The 23610-nt window shown below is 44.6% G+C and overlaps 1 protein-coding gene across 4 annotated transcripts; it reads right to left on the reverse strand.

The window, feature by feature from the left end:
- Window positions 1-17: 17 nt before the first annotated feature.
- Window positions 18-5149, reverse strand: LOC123053204 (probable protein phosphatase 2C 39). Of its 4 annotated transcripts, XM_044476637.1 has the most exons (7): window positions 4909-5131; window positions 4627-4768; window positions 4402-4530; window positions 2359-3658; window positions 2004-2268; window positions 1408-1511; window positions 18-353 (listed from the first exon to the last, which is right to left on the reverse strand). In XM_044476637.1, exons 4-7 carry the CDS (start codon window positions 3523-3525, stop codon window positions 18-20), a joined length of 1872 nt encoding a protein of 623 aa, XP_044332572.1. In that variant the 5' UTR covers window positions 3526-3658; window positions 4402-4530; window positions 4627-4768; window positions 4909-5131. The 4 variants fall into 4 exon arrangements, with proteins under 4 accessions (XP_044332572.1, XP_044332570.1, XP_044332569.1 ...); XM_044476635.1 differs by lacking the exon at window positions 18-353 and having other exon boundaries at window positions 1148-1511; window positions 4627-4759; window positions 4909-5133; XM_044476634.1 differs by lacking the exon at window positions 18-353 and having other exon boundaries at window positions 1148-1511; window positions 4627-4713; window positions 4909-5108.
- Window positions 5150-23610: the final 18461 nt, after the last annotated feature.

The raw sequence follows: 23610 nt of genomic DNA on the forward strand, positions 1-23610 counted from the left end.
CACATAACCTCGGTTGCCTAGTACGGCCTCAGGCAATCGAAGAGGCGGCGGTGATCCGATGAGACGGCTTCCTCCGACGAGCCTGATAACGGAGACCTGATGATGGACGACGGTGAGATGCCGGTTGGCGTCAGGCACTGCCTCGGCGCTCCCGCTCCCGGGCTGTCTTCCCCGTGCGCCGGCGGCGGCCGGCACGCGCCTGGGCTGCCAAGCTGCAGCACCTGCATCTGCATCTTCATCCTCTGCTCCCTCCTCACCATGTTGCGCTTGTTCACGTAGTCCTCGTGGATGAACACGTCCATTGACGCCTCTCTATCTCTCTCCGATTCTGGACTACTCCTGCCTCCAAAGTCCTAACATGGCTGGATCACCAACACGAGCACAAACGCAGAGGAAGGGCGCAATTATACTACGACTGGTCTGAAGCCAAGCACGTCGCTCTCGCCATTTTAACATTTTTTACGAGGCACAGCGCGCAAGCTGCCATTGGTCTATGCCAAGTGTGAAGTCCACAACGCTACAAAAAGAAATGCTTGCCGAAAGACGATGGCAACAAAAAAAAAGCACTAATAACTACACTTCGAAGCTGGGTGAGCAATAAGCGCGCAGCCTCTGCTTACGGGGAAAGCAATAATCATGCAGGGCTTTTCTCTCTCTTTCACTCTCGTGTATTGTGATGATACCCATTCTTGTCTCTTCTTGTGAAAAGGTAGGAGACTCGTCAGAATTGATGTGTCAAATGGCAAAAAAGAAAGAAAGAAAGAAAAAAAGCTCGAGAATTCGTGGTGTGCATTGGCAGAGTAGCAGGGACAACGGTGTCTTCCAGGTCGGGGGGCTGGGCAATGCAGCGACAGGGAAGTTGATCACAAACCACAAAAAATACTGGAGATGTGGAAAGATTGGTAGCTTGTGTGATGTGACCAGGATTCATCACCCCTCCCCTACCACATAACACCTTGTGGTCGCTAAGACGCTAAGCAAATGCATCCCGCAAACTCAGCAGGACCCAACACACTAGACTGGTCTTTTTCATAGATCCTCTCCCGGTTTCCATTTTATCTTCAGACCTGTAAAGCTTCACCACAAATAGTGCCAGGTCATAAGAGCTGAAAGGCATCACATCCCGCTCTAAAGTGCTCATGCAATCGCAATGCCGAATAAGAGCGGCGAAATTTTTCGTTACTGCATGCAGAATTAAGCGGAGCAAGTCTCGGTGCACCTTTTGACTTAACAAAAGATATCTGTTCGCACCCAAAATTTCCGGGATATACATACATTATTATGATTATTGACTATCACACCAGAACCCTGAAAAAGATTCATATCCTAACACCCACAAAATTTTATGCGGCTGACAGCCTCTTCTTGTGATCGGCACGTCTTTCATATCGAAGTTGATGCGCTCACCGTCCTTCGTGCGTTCCCAAGGATGATAACAATGACAGTCACGTCGTCATGGTACTTTCTCCTGCTCCCAACAGGTATCCTCATAAGCTGTTCAGCTGTTAAAGCTGGCAAGGCATAGGAAGAAATTAGTGGAGAGTTGGTGTTAGTTTTACTTGCTTACAGCTATGGTTCCCCAAAAGGGTTGCCAAGATGGTACTCTAGTTACAAAAATCAAAACAATTCATCAACGTAAATGTACTCTCACACATACTGCCTCTTCATTCTCATCTGATGTTATTGTCATGATATATGCATGTCTAAAGTCTAAACCAAAAAAAAAGGAGGGACTTATAATTTTTCTACAAGCCTATAAATAGCTATCTGACATCAATGACATACTTTTAAGTTAAAACATGTTTGGTTGTTACTTGGTATCACAGAGCTTTTACTCACTTGACAGGAGTTAAGGGGGTACTTGCCTTCCTATTATAACATGAGAAGGGTGTTTCTACAATTGGGTTGTTCATTACCAATCACAAAGGCAAATGTCTTCTATAGACTCTTAATGCTAATTATTTGTGTATCAAAAAAATAAATTTGATATATTTAGGGGATACCTGCTTCTTTGGCAGCTTTATGTACAACTTGCTCGATGAGATATTTTGCAGGATCGCCAGTTGGATTATCATGCATAAATTGATAAACCAACTGAACAACTTCATCGTTACTGAAGAAATCAAATAAGCCATCACTGCCAAGCACAACAAACAGATCGTCTTCCATAACCTTGTGACTCAGTGTGTGTGGATTTGTATATACGTAAGGCGGGCTGCACAAATTACGAACTCGGAGAATTCCCATCAGTGCATCATTGAACTTTTTCTGCAAAATTGGGATTAAAGCATGGGCATTAGTTAAGTCATACGAATGTCATGAGTTTTCATCACATGCTGAAGTATAAGATGCTAGTACCTGTTTAAGGTAGCCAACTCCAAAAGCACGAGTAACCTTCAGCTTCCCTTTTACTTTGTTACCCATCACAACTTTAGAGTCATTAGGATGGTCAGCTAATAATTTTTGGTATTCCAATGGATTTTCAAGTGAGTGGATCTCTGTCAATTGAGTAGCTTTCACTGTATCCATTTCTGCATATGGCATGGAAGCAAGCACAGCTCTACTATCCCCAAGATTTAGAATGCACAAATCTGTTCCCTGAAGAAGCACAACCAGGACACAAGATCCAACTGAAACTAAATCTGGTCTATCATCCATATCTTGTTCAACCATGCATAAGAAATCATTCTCAGCTTGCTCAACAGCAGAAGTGAGGCAATTCAGCACACCAGATCGAAAACTTTCAGAAAGTTTTACATCTTCATTCTCTGCAATTTCCATGGCTAATGTCAACTCACTTTTAACACCATTAAGGGAGTCCTCTGATGAGCTGCATAGGCCATCTTGTTGCTTGATACGGCACTCTAACAAGTATAGGTAATATACTATGTTATCATATAGAGTTACTGCCAGAAAATCAGCTGCATCTCGTCCATTAAATCCATCATAAATTCCACAAATCAACCATCCATTTTTCTCAGAGCACACAGCTTGGACTCTATCCTCTCCAGCAGCTCCACCAGCCATCTTTACCTCGGTACCAGTCAGAAAATTGGATGATACAGTTGTTGGAGCGCTGGACCTCCAAAGATTTTTACTGATTTCAAATATGGAGCTCTCAGTTGATGCAGGGCTGCCTTGTGAGGTGGATAGCAAGTCCAACCTTGACATGGATGGAGAAGAGACGATTTTTCTGAAAGAATTTGGAGAATCTAGTTCTGGTAAAATTTCTTCCCCAATAAGACCCTTGCATATATTTGTATTGGCCAGTGTGAAGTTTGCACTAATTGCGGCACCAGATAAGCAAGTAAATGAGCCATTTCGTGACTTCGTCATGGCATTAGTTTCAAACCTCATCTGGGGAGAGGTGTCATGCTCATCATTTTCAAGAGGAAAACTCTGATAAGAATTGCAATGATATCCAAAGCTTACGCTGAGATTACTACAACTCCTGACAAGTGTGTCTTCGTCCTCAGAGCTGACGCTGTGATCAGTGTTGCCCTCATAAAACAGGTCATCCACCATCTTCTCTATGGAAGTGTTGCACCAATAACGGTATAATATTGCTGACAAACTTGGCTTTTGAGGTTCTGATGCTTACTCAAATGCCATGCCGAATACAGTTGCTTTTATACTTAAAAGGAAATGCAAACCAGACCTGCAATATTGAGCCAAACCATTAGCTAAATACAACGCAAAAGAATTCTAGCAGTTAGCATAAACATGATAAACAGCCGTAAAAATATATTTCAACGAAATTAAAAGTTTCAGCAATACTGAAAAATTATATTTTATTTTAGTACATACCATCCTGCTACCCAACATCATACATATATTTTTGTTATTTTGAGGGAGTGATGTAATTGATGATGGTAATATCTCGATTTTTGTTGTTCATAAGTACTTTGATCTCCTATACCTTTATAGGTAATTTTTTCTGATCATACTTCCATCAAAATTTAATCAGGGAAAGAACATTATGCCTCAACATACATGCTGTGAATCAACGAGAAAGCACCAGTTTGGCATCTGCATCATGTATTACCTACTAGTCTTGTGCATTCTCATGAATATTTATCATGACTACAAACAACCACTATGTGAGCTGAGTTGTACGAGCTGTGCCTACTTACCAAAAGTATGGTGTGATTTAATATTGGCCTTTAATATTTGGAGAGTGTTTCCTTTTTAAGCTACCACAGACGATAAGACACGCATGTCGAAAAATTCTTGTCAACTGAAAATACCACATCTCATACGTCACAAAATTTAGCAAGACATGCCGTTACGTTATTTATTTATTTTCGCTATAATAAAATGGATAAAGAACAGCCTCAGGACTCTGCAGAGGAACAATAGCCTGAAGCTCAAAGAAAAGGCGAATGGGAAGAGAACCATAACCTGAAGTGAGAAGGGATTATTTCTATTTAAGCAGCGATCCCGCATGCGACACGGCAGGACGGGTTTATGAACTTCGCCGCAGCGGCTATGACCGGTGTTTCCACAAGAGCTAACCTTCTTGGACTTCACCTATTTACCACAACAACAGCAGCAGACTGCTCCATGAGAAGAAGGAACAAGGAAACGAAGGAGAAAAGAAAGAGAGTGCGGGCGCATGATACGCACAGATGCATCCATCTAAGTTCAGAGAGATGGGAACCGGGCCAGGTGATGCAGCCCCTCCTCCCCCTTCATCCCTGAACCCAATCCAATCTGCGATTTAAAAAACCAAATTGGCTCCTAGGTAAAAATCCCGTTCCTGAAGGCCCTATCATACACACACGACATGAATCAAGAACCAGTAAACGCACGGAAAGGAAAGACAACAGATGAGCTTGCATGTACACGCGTATACACAACGCGGGACAGAGAGGAGGGGGGAGATGATGATTTCGAGGATTCATTCACCTTCCTGACGACCCGCGGTCGAGGGCGAGCAGAGCTGGGGCGGAGGAGTGGCGAGCGGGAGGAGTAGGGAGCTAGGACGAGACGGGTGTGGTGTGGAGGATGGGGGGAATTGTTGGGAGGAAGGTGTGGGCCGAGGAGAATATAATGGTGGTGGTGGGCGAGAGAGGAGGAGGACTGGAGGAGGGAGGGAGACGGAAGCAACGAGCTCAGTGGTTTATTTTCATTTTGTTTTTCGGATCTGACTGTTTCTGGAGAATTGGATATGCCAAATCTAACCGCGTCCTTGCCCGCCTCCTCGCGTCACAATCTCTTATTTCGTTTATTTTCTCCTTTTACCTTTTGAAGCCGTTTGCCTTTTTTTTTTTCCCTTTCGCTTTTGCTTTTTGCGATTTTTGTTGGCTAATCCTCGTCCCCTGAAATTTTCTTGTATGGATGACATTGGGCCTGCTACACGTCGGGCGCCGCCGCCTCGCAAGCCGTCGGATCTACACAATCGATCAACCAAACGTCTTCATCTACTTTGCAATAGATGTCTTGTTGCTGAGACATTCTTTTTTTGTTGCGGAGACATTCGCAAGAGAGGTTATGTTTTTTCTTTTGCAAAAAAAAAAAAGTTGTGTTGTGGGATTTATTTTTTGCAGCATGAGTTATGTTATTGATTTTTTTTGAAACATGGATCATGTTGCGGGGATTTTTTGCAAAATAGGTTGTGTTGCGGGATTTAGCCGTCGCGTGATTTAGCCCTTGATCAGTTGTTGCGGTTGTGTTGCGGGATTTAGCCGCTGCGTGATTTAGCCCTTGATCAGTTTGCAACAACATGCTAGTTGCAGAACCTCTTTCTGAAAAAAATGAATCAACTACAAACATAGAGTGTTTTGCTCCCGGTCGTATGATTAAGAGTTTATTCAACGGACATGTAGAGTGGAAGCTCACGCAAGATCGGTCGGTTGAAGGGAATCATTTCCCTTTATTTTTTTTGACCACGGTGGGGAGCTTGAAGAAAATTTGTAAGATGTCAGCAAGAAAAAAAAATATTTCGATCTCGCGCAGGAATATAGTTAAGCTTCCCAAATCATCTCCGTGGAAGCACCCTTCGTCATCAGCAAGAATCTGCACAACGGGTCATATTATCTTGTTGATATATGAAAGAAATCACGTACCTCTGAAGAAGAGACTAGCGGACCCTGAAATATTGCACATCTCATGCCATATTATTCTTAGAGCCATTGGTTTCAGTATTTGTACATACCTTATCATGTATATACATATTTAGTGATCAATCAAATAAAAGCCGGCACCTCTGAAACTCGGAGTTTGTCGTTTCATCTCAGAAGTTGTATATTGAGTCTTTATTCTTTGATCATTGATCACTTGGGGGCTTTCAACTCATCGAGTTTACGTATTAAAATCCCTTTTGACTCGGCATATGTCACTATAATACTTGGTTAAACCTGCCTGTTAGCAAGATGCTACTCCGAAAAGGTGACCCGGCTGTACTCTTGATAAGTCAATCACACTTATGCCTATCATGGCCTGTATTGACCCTGAACTTATCAAGGTTAAAACACCAGCTCAAGTCACATGAGAGCCGACTTTCAAAGAGTTAGGATCAACCATAAGAGGCTACAAGGCCTGCTTCACCAAAGCGAATCAGACACGTGCCTCGAATGTCGGTCTTTATGTTGTGCCTCGAAAGCGAATCAGACATATATGCATTTTGGTTGCAAATAATTCCGGGTTATACATAATGCCGAGTCAAAATTTGACATGGTCTTGGCAATCCAACTTGTGCTCTGTAGTATATTACAACACATGGATTTTTCATACATCAATTTGCCGGGTTGTCTTATGAAAACAACCCAGGATTTCAATCACAAGACATCAAAGACAATTTGCCGGGTTGAGCAACAATCATCCTCATCAATTTATCATAGAGCGAAAGTTAAAGATATTCAATGCACAAAGGCATTTGCAGATGAGAGTTTTCCTATCAACTATTACAAGCCACACTTGGGCCATTTTTCATCAAGTTTTTTGAAATACAAGCCGGCGAAAGTTATTACTGCAAGCCAGCTATGGTGCTCTCCGGGTTGTTGTTCTCTTGACTTCCTTCTGCACCAGTCGCGACCGTGTCAGCCTGTGTCGGCTCTTCTTGATCCTTGGGGGCTGCTTCTGCTCCCGTCTGGGGTCGTCTGCCAACCACTGGATTGACGACAAAGCTTGGAAAAATGAGTCCTCTCTCATGACAGATGAAGGGTTGACATCAGGAGCAAAGTTTTTCTTACGACAAGGAGGAATCAGCTCCACCGGCTTGGGCTCGCGCAAACTCATGCGTTTGTCGGCTTCTGCATAGGCAGCTTGGAATTTGGTCAAGTTAGTTTCCTCTGCAATCTTCGTCACCGTCACCCGGTTTTCCCTCGCACAATGCAGATAATCCTTTTCTGTAAAAGGCGTGTTATCCACGTTAAATTCTGGGAACCCGTCACCTAGTAAAGCCGGCTCTAGCAGAGTGAGATAAGCTCCTTCAACAAGTCCATGATATAGTGTGGTGGCGCTTTCGTATTCTTGACTGCCATGACGCAGTAAGCACCACCTACATATAACTGTTCCAGGAACTTGTACACAACCTTCAGCTTCACCAGAGGCAGTTCAACCAAATTGTGGCTTCTTTTGCCCATCGGTACACATAAAGACACATCAGTAACCCGACTAATGTCTTAAGCTGACAGTAGTTGGCAACTCGCAAGATTTCATACTTACCGAAGATGGCTATGCACATATATCTTTAATATGGCCTTTCATTGTCGCCAGCTCTTGAGTCACTGGCTCAAGTCTTGACTCGGCTTCTTCTGCCCGCTTTATCAAGGCCACTCTTTCTTCTGCGAAAGTAGACTTGGTTTTCTCCAAAGCGTCTGTTACAGTCAGCAAGGATTTGTGGAAATCGGAATAAAGTTTCTCTGCCTTTTCTTCGTCTTTAGGTTTTTCTATAAGTCAGTTGCTGATGACTCGGCTTGGTTCAACATTTCCTGCACACCAGTTTCAACGTAAGACAAGTCACCGATAGTCCCGAGCCGCCGCGGGCGATCGACCTGGCACTTGGGGGCTACATCATTGAAAATTTCTTACATAGTCATGAGCCGCCGCAGGCAATCGACCCGGCACTTGGGGGATACATCAGTCAGTTCTACGTTCACTCGTAGCAAGTCCCATGAAGATGCCAGCATTCAACATGGCATTGGGGGGCTGATACGTCTCCAGCGTATCTATAATTTTTGTTTGTTCATATTATCATTCTTGGATGTTTTACAATCATTTTGTAGCAACTTTGTATCATTTTTTGAGACTAACCTATTGACATAGTGCCCAGTGCCAGTTGCTATTTTTTGCTTGTTTTTTACTTCATAGAATATTAGTACTGAACGGAGTCCAAACACAGCGAAACTTTTTGGAGAATTTTTATGGACCAGAAGAAACAAAATGGGCCAAAGAAGTACCAGAGGGGTGCCCCGAGGGGGACATAACCCACCTGGGCACGCCTAGGGGCCCAGGCACGCCCTGGTGGGTTGTGCCCACCTCGGTGGCCTCCCGCACGACCTCTTTGCCCTATAAATACCCAAATATTCCAGAAACCCTAGGGGAGTCGACGAAACACAATTCCAGCCGCCGCAAGTTCCAGAACCACGAGATCCAATCTAGACACCATCACGGAGGGGTTCATCATCCTCATTGGTGCCTCTCCGATGATGCGTGAGTAGTTCATTATAGACCTACGGGTCCGTAGGCAGTAGCTAGATGGCTTCCTCTCTCTCTTTTGATTCTCAATACAATGGTCTCTTGGAGATCTATTTGATGTAACTCTTTTTGCGGTGTGTTTGTTAGGATCCGATGAACTTTGAGTTTATGATGAGATCTTTTATCCATGAATATTATTTGAGTCTTCTTTGATCTCTTATATGCATGATTATTTATAGCCTCGTATTTCTTCTTCGAATCTTTGGTTTAGTTAGGACAACTAGATCGATTTTTCTTGCTATGGGAAGATGTGCTTTGTGATGGGTTCGATCGTGCGGTGTTCTTTCCTAGTGACAGAAGGGGCAGCAATACACGCATGTATCATTGCTATTAAGGATAACAAGATGGGGGCTATTCCTACATGAATAGATCTCGTCTACATCATGTCATCGTTCTTATTGCATTACTCTGTTTCTCCATGAACTTAATGTTGGAAATATGCCCTAGAGGCAATAATAAAGTGGTTATTATTATATTTCCTTGTTCATGATAATCGTTTATTATCCATGCTATAATTGTGTTGACCAGAAACTCAAATGCATGTGTGGATACGTAGACAACAACATGTCCCTAGTAAGCCTCTACCGGACTATCTCGTTGATCAAAGATGGTTGCGGTTTCCTATGAGTTGTCATTTGATAATGGGATCACATCATTGGGAGAATGATGTGATGGACAAGACCCAAACTATAAACGTAGCATGTGATTGTATCAAGTTTATTGCTATTGTTTTCTGCATGTCAAGTATATGTTCCTATGACCATATGAGATTATGCAACTCACTGACACCGGAGGAGTACCTTGTGTGTACCAAACATCGCAACGTAACTGGGTGACTGTAAAGGTGCTCTACAGGTATCTTCGAGGGTGTCTATTGACTTGGCATGGATCAAGATTGGGATTTGTCACTCCGTATGACGGAGAGGTATCTCAGGGCCCACTCGGTAATGCAAGATCACAATGAGCTTGCAAGCAATGTGACTAATGGTTTAGCCACGGGATCTTGTATTGTGGAACGAGTAAAGAGACTTGTCGGTAACGAGATTTAACTAGGTATGGTGATGCTGACTATCAAATCTCGGGCAAGTAACATACCGATAGACAAAGGGAACTGCATATGGGATTAACTGAATCCTTGACATCGAGGTTCGACCGATAAAGATCTTCATAGAATATGTAGGAACCAATATGGGCATCTAGGTCCCCCTATTGGTTATTGACCGTAGAGGTGTCTCGGTCATGTCTGCATAGTTCTCAAACCCGTAGGGTCTACACACTTAACGTTTGGTGACGATATAAGTATAATTGAGTTGTGTTTGTGGTTACCGAAGGTTGTTTGGAGTCCCGGATGAGATCCGAACGTGACAAGGAACTTCGGAATGGTCTGGAGGTGAATAGTGATATATTGGACGAAGGGTATCAGAGTCCGGAAGTGTTCCAGGGGCACCAGGTTATGGCGAGGATGGCCGAAAGGGGTTTCGGGGGGCCCCGGCAAGTGTTGGGCGGACTCATGGGCCAAGGGAGGGGGCACACCAGCCCACTAAGGGGCTGTGCGCCCCTGTCACCCCATCTCACATAACCAGGAGAGGTGGGGCGCCCTCCCTAGGGCAGCCGCCCCCTTTGCCTTGGGGGCCAAGGATCCTAAGGGGTTGGGGGGGCAAAACCCATCTAGGGTTGCCCCACCTAGGCCACCGCCCCCTAGGGGAAACCCTAGGGGCCACACCCCTCCTCCCTTCCCTCTATATATAGAGGTAGAGAGAGGGCAGCCGCACCCCTATACGCCATAACGCTGCCCCTCCTCTTCCTCGTAGCCCTCTTTCTCTCCGTAGTGCTTAGCGAAGCTCTGCTGAGATTCCACCACCGCCGCCGCCGCCACGCCATCGTGCTGCCGGAGGACTCGATCTACTACTTCACCATCGCTCGCTGGATCGAGGAGGTGAAGGCGTCATCAAGCCGTACGTGTGTTGAACGCGGAGTGCCGTCCGTTCGGCACTTGGATAAGGAGTTCGCGGGACGTATCGTGATTGGATCGCGAAGACGTTCGACTACATCAACCGCATTTCTTAACCCTTCCGCTTAGCGATCTACAAGGGTATGTAGATCCAATCTCCTCTCATAGATGCCCATCTCCTAGATTGATCTTGGTGAGCATAGGAAAATTTTGTTTCCCATGCAACGTTCCCCAACAGTGGCATCATGAGCGAGGTCTATGCGTAGATGGCATCACAAGTAGAACACAAAGGAGTTTGTGGGTGTTGATATTCAGATTGCTTCCTTCCTTGGTCTTTTCTTGATTCAACGGTATTGTGGGATGAAGCGGCCCGGACCAACTTTACATGTCCACGTACATGAGACCGGTTCCATCGACTGACATGTGACTTTGTTGCATAAAGATGGCTGGCGGGTGTCTGTCTCTTCCACCTTAGTTGAATCGGATTCGACAAAGGCGGTCCTTGTAGAAGGTTAAATAGCAACTTTCATATCACCATTGTGGCTTTGCGTAGGTAAGAGTCGTTCTTGCTAGATACCCATAGCAACCATGTAAAACATGCAACAACAATTAGAGGACGTCTAACTTGTTTTTGCAGGGTATGTTGTGATATGATATGTCCAAAGACATGATGAAATATATCTGATGTATGAGATGATCATGTTTGTAATAGTTTATATCGACTTGCATGTCGATGCATACGGCAACCGGCAGGAGCCTTTGGGTTGTCTTTAATTACTGTATGACCTCCGTGTCAACCATTAAGTGCTATGTAATGCTTTACTTTATCACTAAGCAGTAGCAATAGTAGTAGAAGCATGGTTGGCGTGACAACCCCGATGGTGACACGATGATGGAGATCATGGTGTCATGCCGGTGACGATGGAGATCATGCCGGTGCTTTGGAGATGGAGATCAAAAGCACAAGTTGGTGGCCGTACCTTGTCACTTATGATTTGCATGTGATTTTAATCGTTTTATGCATCTTATTTTGCTTAGGACGAGGGTAGCATTATAAGGTGATCCCTCACTAAAATTTCAAGATAAAATTGTGTTCTCCCCAAGTGTGCACCATTGCGAAAGTTCGTCGTTTCAAAGCACCACATGATGATCGGGTGTGATAGACTCTACGTTCGCATACAACGGGTGCAAGCCAGTTTGCACATACGGAACACTTGGGTTAAACTTGACGAGCCTAGAATGTACAAATATGGCCTCGGAACACAAGAGACCGAAAGGTTGAACATGAGTCATATAGTAGATATGATCAACATAGAGATGTTCACCATTGAAACCACCTCAACTCACGTGATGATCGGACTTGGGTTGGTGAATTTGGATCGTGTTACACTCGGACAACCGGAGGGATGTTGATTTGAGTGGGATTTCTTAGGTAATATGATTAATTGAACTCATTTTGTTGGGAAACATTGCATGGAAAAACAAAAACAAATTCTACGCACACGCAAGATCTATCCATGGAGATGCATAGCAACGAGAGGGGAGAGTGTGTCTACGTACCCTCAGTAGACCGTAAGCGGAAGCATTTGTTAACGCGGTTGATGTAGTCGAACTTCTTTGCACTCCAACTGATCGAGTACCGAACGTACGACACATCTGCGTTCAGCACACGTTCAGCTCGGTGACGTCCTCACCTTCTTGATCCAGCAAAATGGCAAAGTAGTGGATGAGTTCCGGCAGCACGACGGCGTGGTGACGGTGATGATGAAGTTATCTCCATAGGGCTTCGCCTAAGCACTGCAAAAATATGACCGAGGGTGTAAACGGTGGAGGGCGGCGCCGCACACGGCTAAGCAGTTGTCGTGGTTATGTGTGGCGCCCCCTCCCACATATATATAGGGGGAGAGGGGAGAGGCCAAGGGGCACCCCAAGTAAGGCCGAATCCTACTTGGGGTCTTTCCCTAGCCGCGCCCCCTTACCATATTTGCCGGAGGGGCGAAGGAAAGGGGGGGAGGGAAGGAAGGGGGAGGCCGAATCCCCTCCTTTCCTTTCTCCCACTTGGCCGGCTGCCATAGGGGGTGTGCCAGCCCCTTGTGGGCTGGTGTGATCCCGTCTAATGGCCCAATAGGCCCATTACCCTCCCGGGGGTGTCTGGTACCCCCTCAGGTATTCCGATGACTACCCGGTACACTCTGAAACACTTCTGGTGTCTGGATACCATTGTCCTATATATCAATCTTTACCTCCGGACCATTCCAGAGCTCCTCGTCATGTCCGTGATCTCATCCGAGACTCCGAACAACATTCGGTCACGAAATCATATAACTCATATAACACTATATCATCAACGAACGTTGAGCGTGCAGACCCTACGGGTTCGAGAACTATGTAGACATGACCGAGACACCTCTTCGAAGAACCTGGATGCCCATATTGGCTCCTACATATTATACGAAGATCTTTATCGGTCGAACCTTATGACAACATACGTAATTCCCTTTGTCCATCGTATGTTACTTGCCCGAGATTCGACCGTCGGTATCTTCATACCTAGTTCAATCTCGTTACCGGCAAGTCTCTTTACTCGTTCCGTAATACATCATCTTGCAACTAACTCCTTAGTCACTTTGCTTGCAAGGCTTCTTATGATGTGTATTACCGAGAGGGCCCAGAGATACCTCTCCGATACTCGGAGTGACAAATCCTAATATCGATCTATGCCAACTCAACAAACACCTTCGGAGATACTTGTAGAGCATCTTTATGATCACCCAGGTACGTTGTGACGTTTGATAGCACACAAAGGTATTCCTCCAGTTTCTGGGAGTTGCATAATCTCATAGTCAAAGTAATATGTATTTGTCATCAAGAAAGCAATAGCAATAAACTGAACGATCAATATGCTAAGCTAATGGATGGGTCTTGTCCATCACATAATTACAATTCTAGCATGAATAATAAACCTTTATCATGAATAAGGAAATATCAAATAACAACTTTAGTATTGCCTCTAGGGTGTATTTTCTTCAGTCCCCATTTGCACTAGAGTCAATAATCTAGATTACAATGTAATGAATCTAACACCCATGGAGTCTTGGTGCTGAACATGTTTTGCTCGCGGAAGAAGCTTAGCCAACGAGTCTGCTACATTCATATCCGTATGTATTTTACAAATCTCTATGTCTCCATCCTTGACCTTTTCACAAATGGAGTTGAAGCGTCTCTTGATGTGTTTGGTTCTCTTGTGAAACATGGATTCCTTCGCCAAGGCAATTGCTCTAGTGTTGTCACAAAAGATTTTCATTGGACCCGATGCACCGGGTATTACACCCAGATCGGATATGAACTCCTTCATCCAGACTCCTTCATGTGCTGCTTCCAAAGCAGCTATGTACTCCGCTTCACACATAGATCCCACCATGACGCTCTGCTTGGAACTGCACCAACTGATAGCTCCACCATTCAATATAAATACGTATCCGGTTTGTGAGTTAGAGTCATCCGGATCAGTGTCAAAGCTAGCATTGAAGTAACCATTTACAATGAGCTCTTCGTCACCTCAATAAACGAGAAACATATCCTTGGTCCTTTTTAGGTACTTCAGGATGTTCTTGATCGCTGTCCAGTGATCCACTCCTGGATTACTTTGGTACCTCCCTGCCAAACTTATGGCAAGGCACACATCAGGTCTAGTACATAGCATAGCATACATGATAGAACCTATGGCCGAGGCATAGGGAATGACTTTCATTTTCTCTATATCTTCTGCAGTGGTCGGGCTTTGAGTCTGACTCAATTTCACACCTTGTAACACAGGCAAGAACCCTTTATTTGACTGATCCATTTTGAACTTCTTCAAAACTTTATCAAGGCATGTGCTTTGTGAAAGTCCTATCAAGCGTCTCGATCTATCTCTATAGATCTTGATGCCTAATATATAAGCAGCTCCACTGAGGTCTTTCATTGAAAAATTCTTATTCAAGTATCCTTTTGTGCAATCCAGAAATTCTATATCATTTCCAATCAACAATATGTCATCCACATATAATATCAGAAATGCTACAGAGCTCCCACTCACTTTCTTGTAAATATAGGCTTCACCATAAGTCTATAAAACCATATGCTTTGATCAGCTCATCAAAGCGTATATTCCAACTCCAATATGCTTGCACCAGTCCATAGATGGACCGCTAGAGCTTGCACACTTTGTTAGCACCTTTAGGATCGACAAAACCTTCTGGTTGCATCATATACAACTCTTCTTTAAGAAATCCATTAAGGAATGCAGTTTTGACGTCCATTTGCCAGATTTCATAATTATAAAATGCGGCAATTGCTAACATGATTCAGACTGACTTAAGCATCACTACGGGTGAGAAAGTCTCATCATCGTCAACCCCTTGAACTTGTCGAAAACCTTTTGTGACAAGTCGAGCTTTGTAGACAGTGACATTACCATCAGCATCTGTCTTCTTCTTGAAGATCCGTTTATTCTCAATGGCTTGCCGATCATCGGGCAAGTCCACCAAAGTTCATACTTTGTTCTCATACATGGATCCTATCTCAGATTTCATGGCCTCAAGCCATTTATCGGAATCTGGGCTTATCATAGCTTCTTCATAGTTCGTAGGTTTGCCACGGTCTAATAACATGACTTCCAGGACAAGATTACCGTACCACTCTGGTGCGGAACATGCTCTGTTCGACCTACGTGGTCCAGTAGTAACTTGATCCGAAGTTTCATGATCATCATCATTAGCTTCCTCTCTAGTTGGTGTAGGCATCCCGAGAACAGATTTCTCTGATGTGCTACTTTCCAATTCGAGAGAAGGTATAATTACCTCATCAAGTTCTACTTTCCTCCCACTCACTTCTTTCGAGAGAAACTCCTTTTCTAGAAAGGATCCATTCTTGGAAACAAAGATCTTGCCTTCGGATCTGTGGTAGAAGGTGTACCCAATTGTTTCCTTAGAGTATCCTATGAAGACGCACTTCTCCGATTTGGGTTCGAGCTTATCAGGCTGATGCCTTTTGACATAACTGTCGCAACCCCAAACTTTAAGAAACGATAGCTTAGGTTTCTTTCTAAACCATAGTTCATACTGTCTCATCTCAACAGATTTAGATGGTGCCCTATTTAACGTGAATGCAACTGTCTCTAATCCATAACCCCAAAACGATAGTGGTAAATCGGTAAGAGACATCATAGAATGCACCATATCTAATAAAGTACGGTTACGACGTTCGGACACACCATTACGCTGTGGTGTTCCAGGTGGTGTGATTTGTGAAACTATTCCACATTGTTTTAAATGAAGGCCAAACTCGTAACTCAAATATTCGCCTCTGCGATCAGATCGTAGAAACTTTATTTTCTTGTTACGATTATTCTCCACTTCACTATGAAATTCTTTGAACTTTTCAAATGTTTCAGACTTGTGTTTCATTAAGTAGATATACCCATACCTACTCAAATCACGTGCCATGGTCAGAAAATAATGATACCCGCCGTGTGCCCCAACACTCATCGGGCCGCATACATCGGTATGTATTATTTTCAATAAGGCATTAGCTAGCTCCATTGTTCCAGAGAACGGAGTTTTTCCCATGAGGCATGGTTCGCAAGTATCAAATGATTCATAACCAAGTGATTCCAAAAGTCCATCTGCATGGAGTTTCTTCATGAGCTTTACACCAATATGACCTAAACGGCAGTGTCACAAGTATGTTGCACCATCATTATCAACTTTGCATATTTTGGCATCAATATTATGAATATGTTATCACTACGATCGAGATTCAACAAGAATAGACCATTCATCAAGGGTGCATGACCATAAAAGATATTACTCATATAAATAGAACAACCATTATTCTCAGATTTAAATGAATAACCGTCTCGCAATAAACAAGATCCAGTTATAATGTTATGCTCAACGTTGGCACCAAATAATAATTATTGAGGTCTAAAACTAACCCCGAAGGTAGATGTAGAGGTAGTGTGGCGACGGCGATCACATCGACCTTGGAACCATTCCCAACGCGCATTGTGTTGGGGAACGTAGTAATTTCAAAAAAAATCTACGCACACGCAAGATCATGGTGATGCATAGCAATGAGAGGGGAGAGTGTTGTCCACGTACCCTCGTAGACCGAAAGCGGAAGCGTTAACACAACGCGGTTGATGTAGTCGTACGTCTTCACGATCCGACCGATCAAGTACCGAACGCACGGCACCTTCGAGTTCAGCACACGTTCAGCTCGATGACGTCCCTCGAACTCCGATCCAGCCGAGTGTTGAGGGAGAGTTTCGTCAGCACGACGGTGTGGTGACGATGATGATGTTCTACCGACGCAGGGCTTCGCCTAAGCTCCGCTACGATATTATCGAGGTGTAATATGGTGGAGGGGGGCACCGCACACGGCTAAAAGATCGTTGATCAATTGTGTGTATAGAGGTGCCCCCTTGCCCCCGTATATAAAGGAGCAAGGGGGAGGCCGCCGGCCAAGGAGGAGAGGCGCGCCTAGGAGGAGTCCTACTCCTACCGGGAGTAGGACTCCCCCCTTTTTCCATGTTGGACTAGGAGAGAGGGGGAAGAGGTGGAGGGGAGGAAGGAAGGGGGGGCGCCGCCCCCTCTCCTTGTCCTATTCGGACTGGGGGGGAGGGGCGCGCGGCCCTGCCCTGGCCTCCTCTCCTCTCTTCCACCTAGGCCCACTAAGGCCCATTAAGTTACCGGGGGGGGGGGGGTTCCGGTAACCTCCCGGTACTCCGAAAAAATCCCGATTTCACCCGGAACACTTCCGATGTCCAAACATAGGCTTCCAATATATCAATCTTTATGTCTCGACCATTTAGAGACTCCTCGTCATGTCCGTGATCACATCCGGGACTCCGAACAACCTTCGGTACATCAAAACATATAAACTCATAATATAACTGTCATCGTAACGTTAAGCGTGCGGACCCTACGGGTTCGAGAACTATGTAGACATGACCGAGACACCTCTCCGGTCAATAACCAATAGCGGAACCTGGATGCTCATATTGGTTCCCACATATTCTACGAAGATCTTTATCGGTCAGACCGCATAACAACATACGTTGTTCCCTTTGTCATCGGTATGTTACTTGCCCGAGATTCGATCGTCGGTATCTCGATACCTAGTTCAATCTCGTTACCGGCAAGTCTCTTTACTCGTTCCGTAATACATCATCCCGCAACTAACTCATTAGTCACAATGCTTTCAAGGCTTAAAGTGATGTGTATTACTGAGTGGGCCCAGAGATACCTCTCCGACAATTGGAGTGACAAATCCTAATCTCGAAATACGCCAACCCAACAAGTACCTTTGGAGACACCTGTAGAGCACCTTTATAATCACCCAGTTACATTGTGACGTTTGGTAGCACACAAAGTGTTCCTCCGGTAAACGGGAGTTGCATAATCTTATAGTCATAGGAACATGTATAAGTCATGAAGAAAGCAATAGCAACATACTAAACGATCGAGTGCTAAGCTAACGGAATGGGTCAAGTCAATCACATCATTCTCCTAATGATGTGATCCCGTTAATCAAATGACAACTCATGTCTATGGCTAGGAAACATAACCATCTTTGATCAACGAGCTAGTCAAGTAGAGGCATACTAGTGACACTCTGTTTGTCTATGTATTCACACATGTATCAAGTTTCCAGTTAATACAATTCTAGCATGAATAATAAACATTTATCATGATATAAGGAAATAAATAATAAATTTATTATTGCCTCTAGGGCATATTTCCTTCACATTGTCACCTCGTACTTAGCCAATCCTCGTTTATTCCGCAGCTCCTACTTTGAGTTACAGATATGAGCAACCGAACCAGTATCAAATACCAAGCCGCTACTATGAGCATAGTAAGGTACACATCAATAACATGGATATAAAATATACCTTTGTTCACTTTGCCATCCTTCTTATCCGCCAAGTATTTGGGGCAGTTCCGCTTCTAGTGACCATTCCCTTTGCAGTAGAAGCACTCAGTTTCAGGCTTGGGTCCAGCCTTGGGTTTCTTCTCGGGAGTGGCAACTTGCTTGCCATTCTTCTTAATGTTCCCTTTCTTTCCCTTGCCCTTTTTCTTGAAACTAGTGGTCTTGTTAACCATCAACACTTGATGCTCCTTCTTGATTTCTACCTCCGCGGCCTTAAGCATTGCGAAGAGCTCAGGAATTGTTTTATTCATCCCTTGCATATTATATTTCATCACGAAGCCTTTGTAGCTTGGTGGCAGTGATTGAAGAACTTTGTCAATAACACTATCAACTAGAAGATCAACTCCCAGCTAAGTCAAGTGGTTATGATACCCAGACATTTTGAGTATGTGTTCACTAACAGAACTATTATCCTCCATCTTGCAGCTATAGAGCTTGTTGGAGACTTCATATCTCTCAACCCGGGCATTTGCTTGAAATATTAACTTAAACTCTTGGAACATCTCATATGCTCCATGACATTCAAAAAGTTTTTGTAGTCCCGTTTCTAAGCCGTAAAGCATGGCACACTGAACTATTGAGTAGTCATCAGATCGAGCCTGCCAGACATTCATAACATCTGCATTTGCTCCTGCAGCAGGTCTGTCACCTAGCGGTGCATCATAGACATAATTCTTCTATGCAACAATGAGGATAATCCTCAAGTTACGGACCTAGTCCGTGTAGTTGCTACCATCATCTTTCAACTTAGCTTTATCTAGGAATGCATTAAAATTCAGGGGAACGATAGCACGGGCCATTGATCTACAACATATATATGCAAAACTATTAAGACTAAGTTCATGATAAATTAAGTTCAATTAATCAAATTACTAATGAACTCCCACTTAAATAAACATCCCTCAAGTTATCTAAGTGATACATGATCCAAATCAACTAACCCATGTCCGATCATCACGCGAGATGGGGTAGTCATCAATGGTGAACATCTCTATGTTGATCATATCTACTATATGACTCACGTTCGACCTTTCAGTCTCCAATGTTCCGAGACCATGTCTGTACATGCTAGGCTCGTCAAGTTTAACCCAAGTATTATGCATGTGCAAAACTGTCTTACACCCGTTGTATGTGAACGTAGAGTCCATCACACCCGATCATCACGAGGTGCTTCGAAACGACGGACTTTGGCAATGGTGCATACTTGGGGAGGACACTTTATCTTGAAATTTAGTGAAGGGATCATCTTATAATGCTATCGTCGTTCTAAGCAAAATAAGATGCATAAAGGATATATATCACATGCAATCAAAATATGTGACATGATATGACCATCATCATCTTGTGCTTTTGATCTCTACCTCCAAAGCATCGTCATGATTTCCATCATCACTGGCTCGACACCTTGATCTCCATCGTTGCGTCGGGGTCGTCTCGCCAACTATTGCTACTAACACATAGCGATAAAGTAAAGCAATTACATGGCGCTTGCACTTCATACAATAAACAGACAACCCTAAGGCTCCTGCCAGTTGTCGATATTACAAAACATGATCATCTCATACATCAACATATATCACATCATATCTTGACCATATCACATCACAACATGCCCTGCAAAAACAAGTTAGACGTCCTCTACTTTGTTGTTGCAAGTTTTATGTGGCTGCTATGGGCTTCTAGCAGGAACCGTTCTTACCTACGCAAAAACCACAATGGTGATTTATCCTTTATGCATTGTGAACAACTGAAATAAACAAGGCATACTGCAAACAACCAAATATAGCAATTAAAACCGGACATATTCTCACTACACTGCAAAGGGGACTCGACAAAACAAATCATGGGTTCCCCCCTGTGAAGAGGCACGGAAAAACAAATCATGGGTTTCCTCACTTGTCACAGATGGGCTCGTTCCCGTGGGAAGAGCACGGACCTTGGATGTGCTCCATGTTGTCGTATATGGGCTCCTTCCCCTTGGAAGAGCATGGCTGTAGGGTGCCCTCCCTGATGTCGCAGACGGGCTCTTTCCCCTTGGAAGATCATATGGGCTCTTTCCCTTGGAAGAGCCGGAGAGGGTGCCCTCCTCGTGGTCGCCGTCGATGAGGTTTGACTTGGAAGCTGTGGATCCCAAGCCAGCGTCGCAGAACATGTCCTTCAGAAAATGACAAAAGGGGCTCGATGGCGATGTAGGATGGAAAATTTTGACAGCGAGCCAGAGGAGATCAGCGGCGGGGCCATGGATGAGATCAACGGCGGTTGAACCCGAGGGGTTGGGGTTGGGCCACTTAACCTATGACATAGCTCGCGTCAGGCCATCGCTGTCGATGACCTCGATGTCGTAGCCGGCGTCCGCAACATACCTGCATACTCTAGCCCGCTGATTGAGTGCCTGCGGCCAGTAATGGTCTTCAACTTCCTCGGCCACCTCGGCGACGTCGGGCGAAGAGACCGCGATACACCTCTTTTGGGCTAGTCGCTCCTCGAGCTCCACGGGAAGCATAGCCGGGCTTAGGCTGCGACGCTCTGGAGTGGGGGATGGGGATCTGTGGGAAAGGGGGCATTTGGCAGGCGTCATCTAAGAAACTCAGGGCGGCTTGGGTATGGAGATTAGTGGGTAAGCTGCACGGTCAAACCGGCAGATGTTGACAATGGAGGCCTTGCAGCGGCAGCGGCGGCGACGTCGGCGGCAACCTTGCTAGGGTTTCGAGCAAGGGAGGGTGTGTGTGTGTGTGTGTGTGCGTGCGTGTGCCCGAGGTCGGCCGAGGAGGTTTTGGTGTGTGTGTGTGTGTGTGTGTGTGTGTGTGGAAGGGGGTGTTTGAGGAAATGACGCGGCTACTGAAAATTTTACTACGCGGGAGTCAAACGCGGGAGTGAAATGCCGGGGTTATCGAAAATTTGGATGATGGTGCATCGCACGTGGTCCGGAAATAACAACCGTGTGTTATGAAACATAAAAACCCTCGAGGCGGGCAGATATTTTCGAGGGATGCATGCGGGAGCGGGAACAAGAAACATCACACACGGTCGAAACATAATAACCGTGTGTTATCAAACAGAAAAAAAACCTGGAGGCGCGTATATATTTTTGAGAGGGGAAGCCTTGTGGAGCCCAATGTACTATGCGGATGTGCGTGACAGGCGCACCGACATGGCACACGGTTAGTGTGGGTGAACTGTGTCTGTTGCATCATCCGACTTGTCTAATATTCATAAATTTGGCGAAAATGACGCAGGAAAGGGTCAGAACACGAACACATTTGCATCTGGACCAAATATATGTATGAAAAGGGTGGTTTGATGTTCAAATACCAAATGCAACTTCGACGTGGCACCTATCTCGCAAAGCGCACGGTATTGCTAGCCCCCTCGTGTCGGCAGGAGGGGTATCCTAAGCTATGAATGCATGCCCCCCCCCACGGAGGCTCACCTAGCAAAGTGCGAAGTAGCAGCCCCCCACACTTTTGGTCGGCGGGCCAGAGAGAGCATCTCACCAAGATGTATCATAAACAGACCAAGAATAATCCACCTTGGTCGTACAACCTCTCTCTTGTTGTTGGTCAAAGTGATGGCCGTCCATGCGACCCCAGAGATGGGCTAGCTCGCCAATAATCACACAAGTAGCTAGTCCCCGAAGACAAGCACTGCCTGCGTGTGGCCCAAACATATGTATGGAGAGGTGTGTTTGAATACACAATGGAACAACTTTGATGTGGCACCGTGCTTTCGAACCAGAAATACCCACACAGAGCGAGGGTTAGTTGACGATGCATATGTATGTCACACCACACTTCAAGCCGATGACGGGGATTCATGCATGCATGCGTGCATAGTATGCGCTCAAACTTAATTAGGTCTGAATCTCACCATGACCTATACTATGATAACACAAGCCAAAGGAAGAATCTGCCATGGTAACCTATCTTGTTGTCGTTCAAGGTGATCATGGATGTCCACGCGGGCCCACGAATATATAGGCTTGTCGCCGATAACAACGCGAGGGAGTGTACCATTCAAAGACAACCACTAGGTGCATATGTATGGAGGTGATGCGTGCATGCATGTTTGAATACCATTTCACAACATTGATGTGGCGCGTGTGTCAAAAATCGTACAGTCCCCACACAGAGCGAGATCGGTTCATGACGTGTCGTGGTACTAGCCACTTCGACTTGATGGGAGGGATTCATGCGTACACATGCATGTGTGTGCTCAAATTGTACCATGTCATCCCATAGCATGAACTATATATATATATACCATATTAAGAACAAAAAAATAATCCCCTCCTAAGTCAAATTAACCTCTCTCGTTGTCAGGCAAAGTAGTGATGGACCAAGTGGGCCCACAGATGGAAAGCATCGATATCGCCGATAACCGCTTAAGTGGGTGCGAGAGGATGTAACATCACAAATTTTCAATTCGGAATGTTATACATTAGATCATCATGCATAACATATTTTATTGCATTTTGTTTTGCGATCCTAGAAATCCTACGCAATTCAAGGACCCACGGAGAGAGTTGGGGATTTCGTTATTTTCATATTTGGGTTTTCTCAAATTATGAAAATAGGATCATTTGTTTTAATTATTTTTCTCTCCGAAAATATTTCATATTTAAAATATATGAGAGGGGATAATATGACTTCTCCAAAAATAATGAAATATCGGAGGAAAAATATTAAAAACAAATATTTGATTTTCTTTGGATTTTATTTCTATTTTATTTGCCTAGGAAAATATGCGTTTTCAAAATTTCATTTTAGGCCCAAATAAATGTTCATCTTGTCCGGCATATTTTTAGAGGACGGGGAAAATTTATTTCGGGATTTTGGGAGTCAGTATAGTATTTTTTTTTCTTTTTCTACACGTCCGAATTAATAATAATAATAAAACGAACCGACCTACCGGGCCGTGTCCGGCTAGGACTCTGGCCCGGCCGGCCTTTATAAGCCGGGAGGCCGAGCCCCGCAGCCCAGCCC

Source organism: Triticum aestivum, chromosome 2D (assembly GCF_018294505.1).
Source record: "Triticum aestivum cultivar Chinese Spring chromosome 2D, IWGSC CS RefSeq v2.1, whole genome shotgun sequence".
In the NCBI taxonomy this organism is placed as follows: Eukaryota; Viridiplantae; Streptophyta; class Magnoliopsida; order Poales; family Poaceae; genus Triticum; species Triticum aestivum.